The 20,634-nt window shown below is 44.6% G+C and overlaps 1 protein-coding gene across 2 annotated transcripts in view; it reads right to left on the bottom strand.

Annotated features, from left to right (window-relative positions):
- FAM171A1 (family with sequence similarity 171 member A1) overlaps positions 1–19,199 on the bottom strand; it is a 69,033-nt gene extending 49,834 nt beyond the window's left edge. For both annotated transcript variants that reach the window (XM_053409540.1, XM_053409541.1), the window contains exon 1: positions 18,739–19,199. In XM_053409540.1, coding sequence (XP_053265515.1) covers positions 18,739–18,835 — 97 coding nt within the window. In that variant the 5' untranslated portion in view covers positions 18,836–19,199. The remainder of the gene's footprint in view (positions 1–18,738) is intronic.
- Between the last annotated feature and the right edge of the window lie 1,435 nt (positions 19,200–20,634).

The following is a 20,634-nucleotide window of genomic DNA, read 5'->3' as shown; positions in this document are numbered from 1 at the left end:
TTTCTCCCCCCTGCAAAGCTTTTGTTAACAGCTGTCAAATGAACTCGACACTGCCACAACAATGGGCTTAGAGCACACATAGTATGCATGGGGGGGTTCCTATCAGTATACAGATAAGAACCAAGGTTTATTCTAATGGCTTTACTCTAAATTGAGCCCTCCTTATCCTTCTGTACCTCCTCTCACCAAAATCCCTGATTTTACACCCGCAGCATTTGGTGACTACACAATATCTCAAACAATTTTGGCACCTCCAATTTATTTTCTCCATTTCCCTTGCACCCTAACTCCTCCACCTTTTGTTGAAAGGCTCCGTTCTTTCCTCCTGCTCCCTTTTCCCCCCTGGTCCCAAATTGTCTTCACATTCAGAACTACTTTTTCTACCCAACGTTCATCTTTATGCTTTCCCACCTCTTCGCCAGGTTTCCATCATAGCAACTCAGGCCAACTGTCAGAGAGGAAGGAGCTTGCAGGTGGACAAGCTAGCAGCCACTGCCTTGGATCCAAAGAACCACGAGCAGAAAGATAAAAATATATTCATGCTGTTCTGTGAACTCTTGTGCAGGCCAAAGCAGAAGACTTGGCCAGAGTGCAATGTACCAGTGTTCCTAGAGTTTGCATTACAGCAGGAGTGAATAAAGATGACGCAGGCAGATAATAAATATGATCCAGTGCTGTCTTCGCCATCCTTGCCCAGCCAGATGTTGACAATACAAAAAGCTCATCATCCCTAGCCAGCATTCCCAATGGCCAAAGGTAATATAATCCAACAATATCTGGGGACCCAATATCTGGGGACCCCTCCAAAAAAAAAAAATTCTTGCAAAGACCCACTTTTCTGAATTAGATGTCACTTCCTTTACCCACACTCATCTGTTAAGCTACAAACAGGCCTTCCAAAAGTGGAAGTGGCTTTCTACTAGCACAGAAGAGAGGAATCTCAGGCCCGATGGCTGAATGAGGCCCTCCAGGATTCTCTACTTGGCTTTCAGGACTCTCCATAGCCCCCTCCCCAGAACACACATTTCCCTGGCTCTGCTCTGCTCCGCCCGCTTCTCCAGTATTTTTGCCTGGCTGGAAGAAGTCCTTGAACCGTGGCAACACCTCTTGCATGCCTGGATGGAGAAGTGTGCATGCAGGATCCTTGGACTTTTGAAGGCTGAAATGTAGCCTATGTACCAAGATTCATGTCCATTGTTCCACCCACCATCAGTGGCGGAGCAAGTCGATTGGGCGACTGGGGCAGTGTGTGTGCCCTGAGCCCAAAGGCAGGGCCAGCCGCGAGCCAGGGCAGTATGCTCCATGGGGCTTCCAAGGAGTCTGCCTGCCTCCTCCCACTCAGCTGCCCTACAGCTGGGAGGGGGGCAGCTGGCAGACCATTTGGGCAGCGGTGAGCCTGCGCGCGCCCAAGCCACCATGTCTCTCCCAGGAGAGATACATGGCTCAGGCGCGCTGCAGGCCCCGGCGGTGACTGCCGTCCGGCATTTTGTCACCCCCCTCAGTGGTGACACTCGGGGAGGACCGCCCCCACTGCACCCCCTTCCTCCTCCCCTGCCCACCATTGCATCAAGCTGGGACCCCCCACTGGAACAGAGCCGCCAGAAGGGAACACAGCCCTATGACTGGAAATGTTTAGCCACTTCTGCACTACCTGAATTTTGCATCCAAGTTTACTGCTGTAAGAAGATTCGTAAGGTGCACCACCAGGAAGAAAGGCAGTATAGGAGCCATTGATTGACAAATGTATTTAGGAAATACGCTCTTACAATAGCAATATGTAGCCTGTGCACTTTCCCAGTCTGCATCTGTACTGGAATTGTTTCAAATATGCTTTTAAGATGCTTTATTGCTTGTTGTTTGCCACCCTGGGTTCCTTTGGGAGGGAGGGTGGGATATAAATTTAATAAAGAGCAATATACCAACCAATTGACCAAGCAATTATAAAAAAAATGCTAGCTTTTATATAAATGCATAAACGATAAATACTTTATAGAATTGAAGAGGTCTTTATACTCTTGTCAAAACAGTGCTGCTTCTCAACATGAAAGACCTAGACTTTAATTCTTAAGAATTACAAATTCTAGGGGAAAATATCTAATCTCTTTGCAATGTGGCCTTACAAGAATAACATGATTAAAACACATTTTTGTTAAAAAAGAAAAGCCAGCATTAGTCATCTTCAACAAAGACCCAAATGTCTTGGCAGACTGTGGTGGTGCCTACACAATGAACAGAAGAGATCCCAGATTATCAAGTCCAACGTCAATTTCAGGCAGTTTGCTCATGCACAGAGAATACATAAACCCCAATCAGCACAAAGCACAATACAGAAGTATCACAAAACTTCATTATTCAACCATTCAACTCATACCACTTGGCAGCCATAGCTATATTTCACAGCTACTATTTGTTTATAGTGTTGTGGGTTTTTGTCGTTGTTGACAGATTTGAATTCTCCAGCATCACCTTCCCAAATATGTATTAAGGGAAACAAACTTAACATTTCCTAAACATGGTACAAGAAGCTGGCATTATTATTATTATTATTATTATTATTATTATTATTATTATTATTAAAAAAGCTTAGCAAAATGTGGTCCCCTTATTTTTCCACTGCTGACTAATAAAACGACTCAAGGAATTCCTGTCATTTATAGCCTAAATGGATGACTGCATGTCTTAAGATCCAGAGACAACACACACATAGATTACACACTTGAACATCCATATTCCATGATATCAAGCAAGAATACATTAGTATTAGAGGATGCAAAACTAGCAATAAGTCGTCAAGTCAAATGAACTCAACACAAAACAAGAGTCTTTCACTGAAGAGAATATCTCTGCCATATACTACAATTAGGTAGCATAGAGTTGGCAGATGTAATTCAGGGGTGGGGGACCTGTGGCCCTTCAGATGGGACTACAAATCCCATCATCCCTGACCACTGGCCAAGCTGACTGGGGCTGATGGGAGTTGTAGTCTAGCAACATCTGGAGGGCCAAAGATTCTCCACATCTGCTTTGGAATGCTAATCAAGAATGTTATTGTTACCATACATTGCAATTAAAAAGTACTTAAGTATTCTATAATAAGGTGCAACATTTGATCTGTGTCTAGGGATACTAAATTGCATTATACATATTTTCCAGTTTATATTTTGATTTCAACTTGGAATTCTAACTCTAAATGGAGATAAAGCCAGGGGGCTGTTTTCTGTTCTTTAGGTAAGAACAATAAATAGTAAGATTAAATCAAATTCATCAGGGTGAATCTTTTCCCTCCACAGAAAGTTTATGTAAAGAGTATATCCAATAGGATTTCTACACAGCACAATATATTGCACTTAGCAAGCTGCAGATGTAGCACAGAACTGATTCATTTATTGATTTCTGCTTGTGTGTTAGATATAGGTTTTAATCACACAAGTTTAGGCTCGGAGGGAGCCAGAGGTTAGGTAGAGTCCCCCTGACAGATCTGGTGTGACAGAATTCAGTCAGTGTCTTGACTGGCAAAATCCCAAGAAGGAAATTGCTGTAAGGATGTGATGCAGATCCATTCAAATATGGCATCTAGCACTCTCCCTGCAGCTAATATGAGCACACTACATTAACTGGTATAGCACAATAAGCACATTGATGTGAAAGTCCGCACGTTATTATATCTAACATCTGGTTTGTTTGCTTTTAAAACATTTTAATACAGTTTTTGAAGAGCAGAGAGTATCAATAAACCATTAGGAAAAGTGCCCAATATTCACCATTTTATAGTTCAGGTTCAATTCAGGTTTAGTCCATTTGTTGCATTACTATAATCAAACATCTTCCCACACAACAGTTCCCTAGTATATTCCTACTTGAACACATTAGAACATTAGGATTCTTTACATGATTAAATGATCATGTATTGTGCAAATTGGCATTATCATATATTAGTTTAAAAATGCATTTGCTTTATTGGTGGAACTGTACACATTTATTTACAAGATTTATCTCTCGACACCATTCAATTGATCCTGAAAGCGACTTACGATAGATGGAAACACATTTATTTGCCCAGAAATTTATGCCGCCCTGTTGCGTTTTTCCAGCCTATAGAAGAAAGATGCTCTGTAGCTTTAGGGTTGTTTACGATAGCTGGTTGAATATAGCATTTTTTTATCTTCTCCACACTGTTTTAATATTTGTGTGTTTTGCAACCCACCCTGGGATCAGCAGACAAACAATGGGCTATATTTTAAACAAAATATAATGGAATAATAGGGACACACTAACACCAGAGTCACACAACCTAGCAGGCTTTAGACCCCCAGTCCAGAGGTTCCCAATATGCTACCCTCCAGATGTTGAACTCCAATGCCCCCCAGCCAGTGGGCAGCAACATCTGGAGGGACTCATGTTGTCAACCTCAGTCCTAGCCAATGGTTGAGTCCAGAGTATGCTAACTAGCAGTGGGGCAGAGACGTTCTCCCCTCGACAGGTTGGAGTGGGGAGCAAGCTCATCTCAGCCGATCCTTCTTTGGCCACTGAATGAGAACAGGGTGGCCTCACCCTTGCCATCTTAATATTTGTGGGCAGCACGGTTGCACTTATGACTTTTATTTGCATTTCTGTTCTATTGAGCAACACAAAATGACAAACCTGAAGCATAAGTTGCCAGATCAGTTATACTCTTAGGAGCCAAACACGCATAAACAATATATGCTACAGACCTTCTCCAAATACAGTGGTACCTCAGGTTAAGAACTTAAATTGTTCCGCAGATCTGTTCTTAACCTGAAACTGTTCTTAACTTGAGGTACCACTTTAGCTAATGGGGCCTCCCGCCGCGGGATTTCTTTTCTTATCCTGAAGCAAAGTTCTTAACCCAAGGTACAATTTCTGGGTTAGCGGAGTCTATAACCTGAAGCATCTGTAATCTGAAGCGTCTGTAATCCAAGGTACCACTGTATAGTCTGATCACCCGCACACAGAACATTAGTGTATCAGGCAGAAGGGTTCAAGTCCAATCTCTTTCTTGACATACTAGCTTCCTATTTACGCGGAGTGAGGTGCATAATTGCACCTCCTGAAGCATCTCATTCCATGGCACTGGGACCACTACAAAAAAGGCCTTGCTTAGCCAAAGATGACTAGCATAAGTAGCAAAATTCAATACAGCACCTCAACTTGTTCAAACCAAATCCTTAACATTTATATCTCTAGTGTCTGTAAGATAAAACACACCACTGCTTCTATATATAACGACCCTACTGAAATCCACCCCACAAACCACATCATGAGTGTGTTATAATAACTTAGTTTAATTCTTTCTGTGATCTATGCAAGGGCAGGGTTTCTTGTTTTTTTGTTTTAGCTTGCTATTTTTTTTTTAGCTTTCAAACCCATTCAAAAATCAGGACCCCATTGGTATTGTGAGTTTCCATCCATGGGCTAACTGGCTGGCTTGTCTCACGGAAGAATTTGATTGCGCTTCCAAATATAGAGCAAAATCCATATGGAATTGTAATTGTGAAACTGCTGGTATAAGCACACCAAGTCAACTTGCATGACATTATAAGCCTGACAAAGTGAAAGCCTGCACATTACTATGTCCAACATCTGGTTTGTTGTTTAGTCTTTTTTTGTTTTAAAAAGCATGACTTAAGTACAGCAGAAACTATCAATAAACCACGAGGAAAAGTATCCAATATTAACCATTTTTTATTTAACAGCCAAAAATAAATAAATACTACAACTTGTTTCATTGGAAACAGTTTTGAAGGTTAAAATTGCTGAAAGAAGCAGTTGCTCTAGAGCAGGAGGGGGAAACTTGTGGTCTTCCAGACACTGTTGCCCTAAAACTCCATTCATTCCTGGCTGTTGACCTTGCTGGCTGGAGCCGATGGGAGCTGGGAGGACAGCAAGATTTGGACAGCCACAACTTCCCCTGGGGCCAACTGGGACATGCCTATTTGCCAGCTTCTCAGACAAAAAAACCATACACAAAAATAAATGTGTGATTTCTCCATGCACACACAAAAATTGGACCATGAGCAAGCCTGTGCAACATACCAATTTCAGCTGTCTAAAACGCTATGTGAATGTCTGAAAAATGTCCAGAGCCAAGCAGTAAATCAGCTATACTCGGGGGTCTAAAATGTCAAGTTCAAAGTCATTCCAAGACTGTTGTGACATATATGCAACACTACAATCAATAATATGGGGACTGGCTAATCATTCTGAGCTGGGCTTCACCAACCTGGTGATCTCTAGCTGTTTGAGACTACAACTCTCAGCAACTCTAGCCAGCACAGGCTGGTCTAAGCCATTTGTTCCCCCCAAGTAGCACACAGGTCACCTTTGCTGGCTTGACCTGGACCTCCAGCATGTCTTAGACCATGTCCTCCTCCTCTAGTCCAAAAATGGAGATCCTGAAGCCTACCAGGAGTTGCTGGATTCCAACTCCATCAAGTCAGCTAGCATGGCCGACGATCAGGGATGATGGGAGACAAACAATTGGAGGGCCACAGGTTTTTTATACCTGCTCTAGTTCTTGGACCCCTTGTCTGCCTACAGTAGACCCAGATCCCCAGTTTTGTCAACACCTGACAAATGCGGGAGGGGAATATTGCTACCTTGACACCCATCGCTTGCATTTTTCTCATGTCATTGCTAGGAAAGGGTGAAATTCCTCTTCCTCTATTATTGAATCAGCCACCATAGAATACTTTTGATAAAGATTCGCCCAATTTTTAAAATTTTTATTTTTTAACATAAAATCAACATTTTAATTTGATCTACTTCAAATTAAACAAAAGCCCATTCGGCATTTCTGGCCATCATAGTGATGCTCAGTTGCATCTAAGACCCATGGGCTTAAACATTAAATGGATCAGGCAGGTATGACTACATGCGTCACAGTGATCAACAGACTGTCACCAAATTAATTTTTATACCTGTCACCTGAGAAGATGCCGCCTGAAGGGATGTGCAACTTTGATAATGAACTTGAGTTGGCCATTTGAGTTTCTGCTGCTCAGCTGGAGGTTTTGCAGTGAAATAAATACAAGTGTGAGCTTATGTGCTGTCGTTTTAAAGATAAGGCCCCAATGATTTTAAGAGCAAGAAGATTAAAAGCAAGACGAAACAGTAAGAATAAATTACAAGTTTGCTGGTGTAGATTTAACTTGTTTAATGATGGTAAAGATCTACAGAGGATTGCCTTGGGCAGACTTTAAGAAGGCCCCAATCCACCTCTACAGGGCTGCAACTCCAAGTTACATATCCAACGTATATTTAAAGCACACGGCTTCCCCAAAAGAATACTGGGAACTATAGTTTACCCCTGACAGAACTACAATTCCCAGCACCCTTAAATTATAAACTGAGGAAGAGAGCAGGAACCTGTGTGAAGGGCCAAAGCCCCCAGAAAGCTGGAGTTACTGCACTCTTGTCTATTGTGTTGGCAATGGAGAGTCACATTTGGGACATGTTCCCCCATGGAGCATGTTGCGTTGAATGTGGACACCCCTAGGGTTGGCTCACAAGACTGTTTTACTCCTGCCTGTTGTACTGTTTAGTTGGTTTTCAGTTTTCTTATGATTTGTATCATCGTAAGCAGCTTGGAGTTTGAATGTTATCATAGACAAGATACACATATCCACAAATAAGCAAACAAGTATTCTGCTTTGGGTCTATCTGAATGACTGAATATTTTTTGCAGTACCCACTTCCTATGCAGGCATCTTAAATGAACATTAAACAGAATGCATCTGTGTGTGAATATGAGGAGCTGCTTGCTATTTTAACTCCCTTATTGCGAAAATTTGCTGACTTATTTCCTATCCTTTGTTCTGGCTGCCTTCTCCTGCGACTACTTCAGGACAGTTCATAATATTCCGCATAAAGGTCCCCACATTCCCATCCCCTACCAAAACCCTTAAGGATTTCTTGCCTTCAGAGAAAGAAAGAGCTTCCTGTTCTGCAAAGCCCTAAGAAACACAATGTGTGTTGGAGAGCTCTCTAGTCCTTCTCCAGGCTCACAATGCTTGGCACCAGACAGCATGGGGCAGTGACCAGAGCAAGGGGAGGGAGCCTCAGACCTGGGGGGTGGGGGTCAAATGTGGCCCTTCAAGCCTCTTGGTCTGGAGCTCTTCCCAGGCCATAACCCTCACTGACTCTGCTTTGTACCAAGCATGTTTTTGCCTGGCTTGCCTGTGTCCTTGAACTCTGATAATGCCTCTTTCTTGTCTGGATAGAAGACAAGAAAGGTGTGTATGGAAACTAGCCTGACTGTACACCCTTGTGCAAATTAATTGAAACAAAGCATGTTTTCTATGCGACATTGATCAATCTGCCAAGCACCCACAAAAGATGATGTTTTGGGGATGCTTCAGTTAATTATGGTGTTGGAAGCCTGCAGCCAATAGAAGGAATGATGCGCTCACCACAATATATCGAGGTTCAACGAAAGAGTCTTATTCCAGAGCTGGTAAAGAAGTATCCTGACGGTACTGGGATATTGCAGCTGGACCTAGCCCCCTGTCACACATCAAAAGTGGTGAAGAAATTCATGACAGAGCAGCAAATACAGGTACTTGATTGGCCAGGGAATCCCCCGGACATAAATCCCATTGAGAATTTGTGGGCTATATGCAAAAGTCACCTCTGTGCTGTAGACTGTACGACTATGGAGAAGCTCATTCAGGCGCTGATTCAAGTGTGCTGCTGAAAAGCATCAGGGACTGTTTGAAACTAGTAGACTCCATGCCAAATGGTGTTCAAATGCTGCTTAAAAATAGCAGAGGTCATTTCCGTTACTAATGTAAATATATGTGGATTTTGTACAATAAACTGCTGTACTAAATTCATTGTTTGTTTGCATATTGTTTGTGGGTGCTTGACAGACTGATCAATGTGATATAGAAAACATGCTTTGTTTCAATTAATTTGCACAAGGGTGTACAATGTGAAATTTACATCATTTGCTCCACCTGCTATTGCCTCTGTCCCTGAACCATCACTGGAACGTGGTCCTCAGAAGCTTGCCCAGAAGCGAATAGTGCCTCAAGGCTGCAAAAGGTCCCCTATCCTAAGAGTGTCAGACATGGATTGGGGGGACGGACCCTGGTGCAAATCTCTACACAGTCATGCAACTGCCCTGTGACTTAGGGCCAGCTGCTCTCTTCTGGTCCACCTTACCCAACAGACCTGTTGCTGAGATAAAATAAGGCGAGGGTAGAATAGAACCAAGTGCGCCATTCTGACATCCTGGGATGAAGGATGGGCAAGAAATGCAATAAACAAGGTAGAGACCTCAGCCTGTGTGTGACTAAGAGACTGAGGCTAGAATCTGAGGCACCAAGGGGCTGTGTTCACACAAAGCCTTTGAATCACACAGGAATTGTTTTTTCACACTGTGCCTTTAGGGTTTGCCATTGTATACAACTTCACCAATAACATCCTCTAAAGCAGCAGCTACTATTCGTGTTGCTCTGAGGGGCGTACCTAGGGGTTCACCAGGTTGACTCCCACCAAGGGCGCAGGCCCAGGGGCTGCAAGAATTGCATGTCTCCACTCTGGCTCGGAGTGGGGGCCATCGCAGAAGCCCTATGGAGCCTGCTTCCTAGTCAACTGGTGGCGCTATTAGCACCTTGAAAAGCGAGCCCAGGTACACCTCTGGTTGTCTGTACTCACAGATGGATGTGTATTCAAATTCATGTACCAGTGTTCTCTATTCCCCTCCCCTCAATTACTGTACACACACACACACACACACACACACACACACGAGGGACTGGAAAGTGGTGTGTTGATATACTGATTTACAGAGGATATATATGGGTATATAGATATGGCTGAGTTACTATACACCCTAGTAAACACGCATAGGATCCTGTCATAAAGTTGACAAGGACACTACAGAAAAGGCTTACCAGGGTAAATACAGAACTCACAGGTCCAGCTTTTTCTTTCGTTCTCTCCCAGATTTGTTCTCTTCTGCATTGTCCCCCACACTTTATAAGACACGTTCAAAGAAGAGGGTCTCATCATATGAACACTCGCCATGAGAAGAGGCGGCAGAAGAAGAGGATAAAAGCCAACCTATTTTTTATTTTATTTTTAAACAAGAGGAATAAAAAACTATGGACCAGACAGACACCAAACTGGCAAATGTAGAGAACCTGAACTTAGAAGAATATGTAAAGTCAGCCAAAAACCTTCAGGAAATGAGGCATAAGCCTGAACACAGCAATTACATTTCCCAGAGGGAGAAAATATGCAGTGAGGAAAGCCAAGGACAGGGCCTGAAGGCAATGGGGGCGGGGGGGAGATGGATGGAGATAATAAATACACTCAGAGCACCGATTAGAAAAATTAAGGGAAAGCTGGATGAAGTAGGCTGATGTGGTAGAGGCACCAGCTAAACCCTTGAGGTGCTCATATAGCAAAATGATTGATAGAATTGCAAGCAAGGCACAATGACTGCAGAAGACCAGCAACAGAGGAGGTCACCACTGGGAAACTGAAGGTCAGACTTCATGCCTCACATGTCTCCAGGAGAGACTGAAAGCAGCTAACATGGTTGTGTTAGGATTTAGGAAAGGCTGCAAGAGATAACATCCTGCCAATCCATGCTGATATGATAAGAAGTCTGGATAACCTTTGGAACACAACATCATGGATTAGGGCACAGCTGGCCCTACCATTAGGCAGAGAGAAGCAAGCCTGCCTCAGGCAGCAGATTGGAGGCACCGCTAAAGAACAGCAGGCTTTAATCTTGTCAAGTTTTGGTTCTTGTATTTGTAGTTGGTATGTATTAATTACAGAGTTATATTATTTCATTGTAACACGGATTTTGACATGCTGGATTTCTTTACTGTTAATTTTCTTGATACGCACATAAATAAGTGCATTGTTATAATTTTACAGGGTGGAATGAGATTATTTCCATTTACAGTGGGCACTCTGAATGCACAATTTCCTCTCTTCAAACCACTTTTTTATTTGACGGAATTTCAGGTAACTTGCACAAGGTACAAGCCTCCATTTGGAAACCACATTGATGACAGCTATGTCTTAAGTCACTGTGGGTCACTAGGCGAATGCCATGGAGAGCTGGCCAAGTTTCCATAGAGGCTGTTTATAACGTAACTGGTGAAGCCATGCTTAGAGAATTGCATGGTTGGATCTACAAGCAGCCACCCCATCCATCCATAGCCACATGAGAAAAAGGGATGTGAGCTTCTTTTAAGGCACTGATTTAGATGGTCACACTGCAGTTCACTGTGAGCTGCTGCAGATTATGAAGGATAAAGTTGCAGCTGAGCATTAAGAAAAGCTGCATTTATTCTTTTACACACTTTGCACGTGGGAATGGGCTGGCAAAGACCCGGGACTTGCTTGACAGCTGTTATTTCTGCTTTGTGAAATGCTTAAAGCAGGTGACATGCTGACCTGGCCAAAAGCCTGTCTTGGTCTTTTTAAAATCTTGTGCCATTGTTGATGAAACAGTTGTGAACTTGATTGGTTGCTGTTTCCATTTCACTTCTTTTCACTGACTTGGAGGGAGTCAGGCTGTTTCAAGTCACAGAGATAATTGCATCACTTATACAGTGGTACCTCAGGTTACATACGCTTTAGGTTACAGACTCCGCTAACCCAGAAATAGTGCTTCAGGTTAAGAACTTTGCTTCAGGATGAGAACAGAAATTGTGCTCCGACGGTGTGGCAGCAGCAGGAGGCCCCATTAGCTAAAGTGGTGCTTCAGGTTAAGAACAGTTTCAGGTTAAGAATGGACCTCCGGAAGGAATTAAGTAATTAACCCGAGGTACCACTGTAGTCTGTACTGTTGTGGCGTAAGGATCCCACCCTTTGGTTTAATAGCGTTGTCCAAAATGTGGCGGAAAAAATATTTTGGAATTCCTTGCACCATCCTGAAATTTTAGCAACCACAACCAAAAGATCAGACAACAGCCTTTTTACTGGGATGAAAAGAAAATATTTCATGTAACCGCATCATATGCCAGGTCCTCAAGACCGCTGGGATATTTTTGGACCCTTCAAAGTAACATTTTCTTCTTCTTCACAGATATAATTCTAGATTTTCAAGAAGGGGGCAAGCCTCTGGAATGACAAAACTGTTTGATACATGCACATACGCTCGATAATCATCAGTTTCTTCATTCTACCCAGGCACAGGATATCTGCAGAGCTACACTTGGCTTAGAGTGGTAACAGAGAGATCCAAGAGATGTGCAGGTCTTCCTCAGTCCAGCCTGTCAGTGTAAGCCATGAGGTAGGAAACTTCCTTCAGCCCTAGGGCCACAATTCTTCAAAAGTGAAGTTCCAGGGGCCACATGCCAGTGGGAAAACCGGTGAAATCAATGGATGTTACTCTTTGTCCAAAGACTACATTTGAGTCACACAGAGGTTTCAACACATGCAAGCACACCTCTCTATTTTCCCTCCAGACAAGCAAGAGGAATTATGGCAGCAGTTTAAGGACACCTTCTCATCAGGCAAAACTTCTGAAGAGGCTTTAGAGGTGGGATAATGAGGTTGTTTGACAGAAGACGTATGGCCAAAGCACAGCATTCCCTCTCTCTCTCTCCCAGGCCTCCTCCTCTAAGCTGGAGTGGACTCTCCCATCTCTCACTGGCCACACTGCAGTTGACTTGGCACTGTGTCTATTAAGACTATTATTAGGGCTCAGGCACAAAAAGGCAACTTGAAAGACCCTTACAACAGACTGAGTGTGACTTTATGTAGGAGTTCCTCGGAGACTGAATTCCAAGCCTGTTTACAGCTACAAGCCATTCGTTAAGCGCTAATTGGAACAGACTTCAGAATATTAAGCTATTAGAAAACATAAAAAAGCCGTAGCTGCTGAGAGGGGAAAGAGGATTTTCAGAAGCATTAAAGGGCACTTCTGAAATCTCTGAGCTTTGACATTTTCTGCCACCTAGGTAAGAATTAATGGGCATAAAAAAATTATTATTTCAGAATGTTCGGAGCAGGCAGAATGCATTCAGCTTCTAGAAATGCAGAGGTAAATCCCATTGGCACCACATCTGTGGCACCCATGCCTAAGCAACTGAAGGAGAATGTCTGTAAATACTCTCAGCTGTCATTTGTTCAGCAGACGCATAAAGGGAGTAAAAGGTGCGTTAAAGGAGGAAAAGGAGATTGCACAGCAGCCAAATGATTTTCCCACCCCCTGCATCTGTCTTCGCAGTGGTAGATACAGGGCACGTCCCTGCACCTGTGGTGAAATTTTCAGGAAGGGAGTCTCAGGAACTAAGGCAAATGGTGGTGACAAGAGACAAAATTCCAGGACTTATTCAGAAATTAAAAACAATCTCCATGTCCAGACTGGCATACACCCAAAAGTCCTGAAAGAACTCAAATGCAAAACCGTTTACCTTTTAAATAAAAATATTAATGTCCCTGTGATCAGCTTCCATACCCGAGGACTGGAAAGTGAGCAATGTAATTTTTTTTTAAAGATACGCAGGAAGGATCCAGGAAATTACAGGCTGTTTAGCTTAGTGTCTATTGCTGGAAAACGGGTGGAAAGCATAGTTAAGGATGAAATTACCAAGCACACAGAAGAACAAATCATGCTGAAGCAGCATGGCTTCCGCAAAGGTAAACACACTCTTTTAAAAAACTATACCAAGGGGGAGAAAAGGAAAAATCATTGGTTGTCGCCAGCTGCTGTGCATTACCCCAAGCAGCAAAGTTTGCAGTCTGCTTCTGGAAGATGCTCAGGCTCTGGCAAGCATCTACAGAAAGGGAACAGCCAGCAAACAGTTTTCTGCATGTTGTTTGCTCTAATTTGCCACTCCAGGTACTACACTACTGATCTAAGAAATCATGACACAGCACAGAGGAAGAGTTTTCTGAGTTATGCTGGGCCAAAGCCATACAGGGCTCGCGCTCTCTCTCTCTCTCTCTCTCTCTCTCTCTCTCTCTCTCTCTCCTGGCACCACTGAACTCTGCGCAAAACACCATAGCTAATATTGCTTTAAGGGACCTCAGTGACCCAAACCCCATTGGCAATGAGGATGCTGCATGACGCCCAGAAGTCAAATCACCAAATATCTCGATCTGAATAAACAGAGACACATTGTCCTAAAAATAGAATAACTGTGTCTGCTCAAAGAAGCATGCTGGGCTTTATCACAGCAACGTGAAATTTTCTGGGGTAATCATCAAGCGAGTTCAAGGCATTTCAGTTTAGATCAACTCTAATTTCAGAATGATCCTATAAGAACTGACATTAAGTTAGACTGCATGTGTGCGGGGGTGGGGGTGGAACATCACCATACAAATTAAACAAATTCTGTCAAAGTTTGCATTAGCCCTGTTAAGTAAAGCTGTACAAACCAAGTCCTCTGAAAAACCGACAAACACTTCAAAGCAGCTCTTATCACAACATTTACTGGGTTTTAGTTTTCCTTTCCATGTTTATGTTCACATTACAAACACAATAAATAATAATGAAGATCAAACATAAGCAGCAGATAGCTAAAAACATCCTAGCAAATATCATGGAGAAGGCACCAGGTGCAACTTTCTGGTAAGACTCTTCCATAGCTAGGGTACCACTACCCCATCTAGACTGGTTTTTTCGGAGTGGTGGACGCTAATAAATTGGTCTTAGATTTCATTATACAGGTAGCCAGAAATCTGCAAGCTCCTCAGCTTGTCTGAGAAGTTGTTTTTATAGGTCCAAAGAGTCAGCTAATCAAATAAACAGAAAGCAACAAAAACCTCTGCCCTTAACAAACACATACATAACACAGAAAGCTGCCTTGTATTATGGCCCATCCAATGGCCCATTCAGTTTAGCACTGTCTACACTGACGGCTAGCAGCAATCCAGCTTTCCAGGCAGAGGACATTCCCAGTCCTACGTGGGGATGCTGGGGATTGAACCCAGAGCCTTCTGCATGCATGGCAGATGTTTTACCACTGAGCTATGCAAGGCCCTTCCCCACTGGTCCATCAAGCGCAGCAATGTTTACTCTGGCTGGTAGCAGTGGTTTGGGATTGGGGTCTTTCCCCAACCCACCTGATGCTGTTCACTGTTCCTGGGGTTTGAACCCAAACTCTCCTGCATGGGCTCTACTATTGAGTGTATAACACTTCTAGAAAGGGAGCCCCAGTCCTCCAAACTGTTGTGTTGACCTTACCTAAGGAAGCTGGATTAAACAGGAGTACCAACATGTATAACAGATAAACATGGGTTCTCTAATATAGACAAGAGTTAAGAACTGGATTATAATATCAAATAGATGGCACATCAAAACAAGGCTACTGCTTGTATTGCCAACACTTTATCCACCACCACCTGATACTAAATCACTCTATAGAGCTTGAACAGTGTATAAATCCATCTATATTAGGAAGGAAAACCAAGAAAATAATCCATGGGGTTTGGTATCTTGACAAACCATACAGCAGTAAGCCCTGGATTTTCAACTACTGATGACAGAACTTGACCACTCTATTCACCATAAATCAATGTTCTCTGCTCACTCAAGGGTGACATAGCTCAAAGCAGAAAAGAGGTCAACTTTTCAAAGAGGAAGAGAGAGAGCAAGTCCTCACGATAGCAGCTAGATAATAACAGCTGACTCTCCATCTTTAAACCTTTCCCTTGATTTACAAATCAAGCTATTCTGTAGCTGCTGCATTTTATAGTTCCTTCATCTAGATACTGGGTTAGGCCAAGCTTTAAGTCATCTTAGCAATAAAACAGAAGCCTGAGGAGACACTGTAAAATTTTAAAAAGGAATGATCTGGCAAATGTATCAAGAATTCTATAGGAATTTAGCTACTACATAAAATAATTCTGTGGCGCACATATTTTCCATGTTATCATTCATTCGATAACCAACAACCTGATCCTATGAGAGAATGCTTTAGGAAAGAAGTATGTCAACAGGACTTACTCCCACTCAAGAACGACAGGATCACAGCTATACTTTCATTCCACATTATGGTATAAATTTCAATTGCAAAATCTTGAACATAGCATCACTTAGGCCTCTTAGCCTTACTTCATGGCCCTTCAACAAGTTAAGCAGCTCCTCAACTTTATCCATACAAATGCCGCAGCTGAGATGGGAAATCCCCTCCTTACAGTGTTGGACCACAGCTCCCATCATCCCTCACCACTGGCCATGCTGGCTGAGGCTGATGGGAGCTGGAGTCCTATAGCATCTGCAACAACACAACTTCTTCACCACTGTACCACAGTATCCCAAGTCACATTTTATGGGAACCTAATGGCAATATGAATTTTACGTTCACCAAAACAGCGGGCATTGATTAATGTTTTGAAAACCAGCTAAAAACCCAATTGCCACAACACAGGGCAGCTATGCAAACTTCAGTCCCACTAAAATCAATGGGGCTTAAGTTTCCTCTCTCCCCATGCTGGATTGTTACATGATTGTGCCTGTGAAATGAGAATATTAATACCTATTTGCACAAGGCAGGTCCAAATGAGTATCATTTAAAAACAAAATCTGGTAGATTAGCAATTTGTTTCAACTCATTGATCAGTTTTTCAATCATAATAGGAATTCTTCACACACACACACGGACAGACCACTTTGTGGAGTCCCCAAGAAAGCAAAACAACAAAAGGAGCAGTCAAAAGTTCAGGAAGTCAAAGCAAAACTGATCTTGTCAAAATAAGAATCAGACCACAGGGCTAGAGCTTACGGGGGGGGGGGTGTTTGGGGGGGGGAGGTTAAGAGTGCATAGTGCAGAAGGGAGGGGATGATTTATTCAGAAACAATGACATAACAGTAGTAAAAAGCACAATTGTAATCTATCTTTTATTGGGGTATAGAATAGCGTCACTTAAAGGTTATTGGCCTTTACATGCATACCCACCAAAAGTGGAGGCAGGGACTGTTACCATGGTGCCACTTGCTTTCTCATCCTTATTACTGGTGGGATGTTATTAGCCTGCCTTGATGAAGCTTTTTACAAGAATAAGCACACACTCTTGCAAATGCCCTTGATGGCTTCATTACCAGCTACTTTGCAGTCCATCCTGCAGCAGGTAATTAAACCAAAACACGAACCCCACCCCCCAAGAAAACCCCTAGTTTGCTGCAAGTTAACATAAATATAAGCCACAGCAGATCAGTGGCTTTTGAGAGGGTCTTTTTCTAAGAGATGCAAAGAGAAGCCTGGGGAGAAGGGAAAACATTCCGGCAACAATGAAGGATAGAAATGCACAAGGGACCTTGACTAAATGGTGATTGAGCAGCTCTCCCACCTCCAGCACTGTTGTGGAAGTGGCAGGTTTACAGCACACAGGTGCATTTTGTGGATGGAAGGATATGCAGCAAATAGGTTGGAGCTTAATGGGCAAAAATTGGTTCCAATAATAATAAGGCCTAATAAGTGCTAATTTTACAGATTTGGCTTCAGCATCATCTATGCTCCCTCTAATCTTAAGGCTTTTGCCATATAGGATTATTTGTGCCGGGGTAGGGGGTGGGGATGGGTAAAATCAGCATAGCAAGAAATGAGAATCGCATATGGTCTCCTCTGAACAGATGAGCCCAAAGCGTAACTAGCAAGCGACACACACGCTGCTTTTGTATTTGCAAAGCCTGCAAAAGGGCCCTGTGCAAAGACTACATACAGGATGGGCAGTTCTTCTGAAAGCTGCTTTCCCCAGAGGAAGAATCTTAATAGGGCCAGGCGGCAGAGAAGAGAATCTAAACCTTCGGGGGCAGGGGTTGTCGCTGCCAAGCTGGGTGCATAAAAGACCCAGCCAATGCCACCAAAAGAAAGGGGTGTGTGTGTCACACAACCTGAAAGGCCACAGGAGCAAAACCAGCCACAATACAACAAACACCTGGTGGAGCAAAGCGGCAGCAGGAAGGGGTTTTAGCAAGAAGCGAAGCCCTGTGGAACCAGCAGAGCAGAACAGTTTGTCGAGGGGTCTTTTTTCCCGGTGGGGGGGGCGGGACTCAAAGGTTTGCCAGATGGCCCTTCTCCCCCACGTTTTTGGGGGGTTAGGCACCCCCTTTTTTGCATAATACAGTAGATAATTTTATTTCAGGACCTTGTGAGACCTGCAGTTGAACAGAAAGGCTCCCCTTCGTCCTCATTTCGATTCAACCCAGTAACCCCCAAATCGAAGCAGCCTCCAGCAGAAACATGCACGCAGAGGCCAGCCGCCCTAACACCAATCCGAATCCTCAAAGAGGAAGCAACTGGCGGGGGGGGGGAGAAGCGCCCATCACCGTGGCAGCATCGCGACAAGAGTCAAGGGGGAGGAGGGGACTCAAGACTTGCGCAGAAAAAGCCTGCGAAGGAAAGGCAAGGAGGATTCGGGGGGGGGGGCGGGAGAGAAGGCGGAAAAGCAAAGCGAAGCGTGCGGGAAGCACAAAGCCGAAGCGGAGGCTGCGGTAACAATAGCCTCCGGGGCGGCGGATTCCGAGCCAGGCGCCCCGCCGCCGCCACCGAGCGCCCCGCAGCTCACTTCGGCGGCGATGGGCGTCACGGCGGGCGCCGCCCCCTCGCGCCGAGAGAAGCAGCTACCTCCGGCGTTCCTTCTCTCTATGCAGCAACCCCCGGGTCCCTCCAGGCGCACCCCCCCGCCGTCCCCCCTCCACAGTTAACGCAGCCCGCCATCCCGAAGCCCTCCCCGGGGTGCGCGCTGGGCGCTGCGGTTCGCCGTCGCCGCGGCACAAAAGCGGGCCCCCCTCGCACCGACCTTGAGCGGCGCCGGGCGCTCCTAAGGTTTTGGTCACCGCCTTCCACACGTTGCAGCCCAGCAGGCACAGCAGCAGCGCCGCCGCCGCCTTGCTCATTTTCCCCCGCCGTGGCAACAGCGGCCGCCGCCGCCGCCACCGGGAAAGGAGGAGGTGGAGGAGGAGGAGGTGGGAGGGAGGGAATTGCCGGAGCCGCTGCCCAGCAGAAGGGGGAGGAGGAGGAGAAACAGCCGCATCAGGGGCTGGCCCGCTCCGCGCCTCCCGCCGCTGCCCCGCTTGCCCTCTCCGGTTGCTGTTGCATCGTTGCCCCTGCGCTGCGCCCCGGCAGCATCCCGCGCGCCTTGCTCCCACCACTGCGGCTGGGTGGGCTGCGAGGGGGAGCGCGCGGCGGGTGGGTCTCCCTCCAGAGGCGTCGAGGCTCCTCCACCGCCACCATCAGCTCCTTAACCCCTTCCTCCCTTCCTCAGGCTCTCTCCCCGGTTTCCAAGAGCGGAGTCCGGGGGTCGGAGCTCCATCTGCCGGCTGGCGAGGGGCTTTGCTTCCGCCCGCACAAAAGCCCGCCTCGGATGGGGAAAGGGCTTGCCGTTGTTGCCCCGGGGAGGCAGGCAGGTGGGCGCCAGCCCCCGCCGGCCTCCCTGACCCTCGGCACGCCTTAGAGATGAGTCCCGCTATGAACCTGCGTGTGAATCGTTCAATGGATTCCTACTCTGAATGAACCCCCCCCACCTCACCCCAACACCTTTAACAGGTGAGGGAGGGGATTTTGACACACACACACCCGGTTACAGAAACAGCATTATTGGTTAAGGGACCAACATTAGCAATCATGTTAGGTTCCAGTTGAAAAAAAATAAATGTTCAGGCCTCTGAATGCATTTAAATTTTGAAGATCTTGCAGAAAAGTTCTCTTTTCGCAGTTGCTATCACAAGCCAGAGTTTATGCTACACTCAACTTTTGATGGGGGAATGCCATCCGAAAACCTCCCTCTTGTAAAAAATAAATAAAATCCGGAGCAGAGGTGGAAAAGCTCCGGCCCAAAAGCCCAATGCAGCCCTGCTGGTCGTTCCATTAATAATAATAATTTTATTATCTGTACCCCACCCATCTGACTGGGTTGCCATGGCATAATTGTTTCCCCTTCATTTTCCCTGGGCAGAGAAGACAAGCAGGCTTTGGGGCTCTTATTTAAGTCACCTTTTTAGTGGGTTGAGTTGGATCTGCCCTTTTATACATATGATTGTTGAGCATTTTAGGTTGTTTTTATTCTTGTTTTTAATATTTTTTGTAAGTAATTTTTTGTAAGTTTTTTGTAAGTAATTTTTGGTCACTTTCGTGAAAAAAGCAACTAAATAATTACAATAAATTAACACTGCATGTTGTTACCACGCAGCAGAAGCACCATTAAACAAACCTCTCCTCCAGTGCAGCCCTCTTCACCATCTAAAGATCCATTTGGATATTTGCTTTCTTCTTCCTCTTTGCAGTATCAGAACTGTAAGGAACAGGAAAAGTTCTGTGTCTGCACAAAGAGAAAAATGGATGACCTAAGAGCAAATGCCAACTGTGTTGCATCACAGAAAACAAAGCTGTTCAATGTGCTCATGAAATCGAAATTACAAATGTGTGTGCCAGCTCAAGCTCCCAACCCTTGTTAACACATTTTTTAAAAAACACACACAAACAACACCCACCATTAATACATTATCTGACTGTAAATGTGTCTGGTTGTTTTTGTCGAATTGGTGCAGAATGTCCTCGGTGTACCAAAAACGTATCGGATGTTTGAAGGGCAGGGTGAAATATCTTCTTTCAAAGCCTACTTTAAAACTACTGTTATTGTGCCCTGGGTCACATAAACAAGCTCAGCACTAATTGCAGTGAAACCTTCTCTCTCTCT

This window comes from Podarcis raffonei, chromosome 12 (assembly GCF_027172205.1).
Source record: "Podarcis raffonei isolate rPodRaf1 chromosome 12, rPodRaf1.pri, whole genome shotgun sequence".
NCBI classification, from domain to species: domain Eukaryota; kingdom Metazoa; phylum Chordata; class Lepidosauria; order Squamata; family Lacertidae; genus Podarcis; species Podarcis raffonei.
Note: the sequence above shows the minus strand (reverse complement) of the source record. Positions and strands in the feature narration are given on the sequence as shown.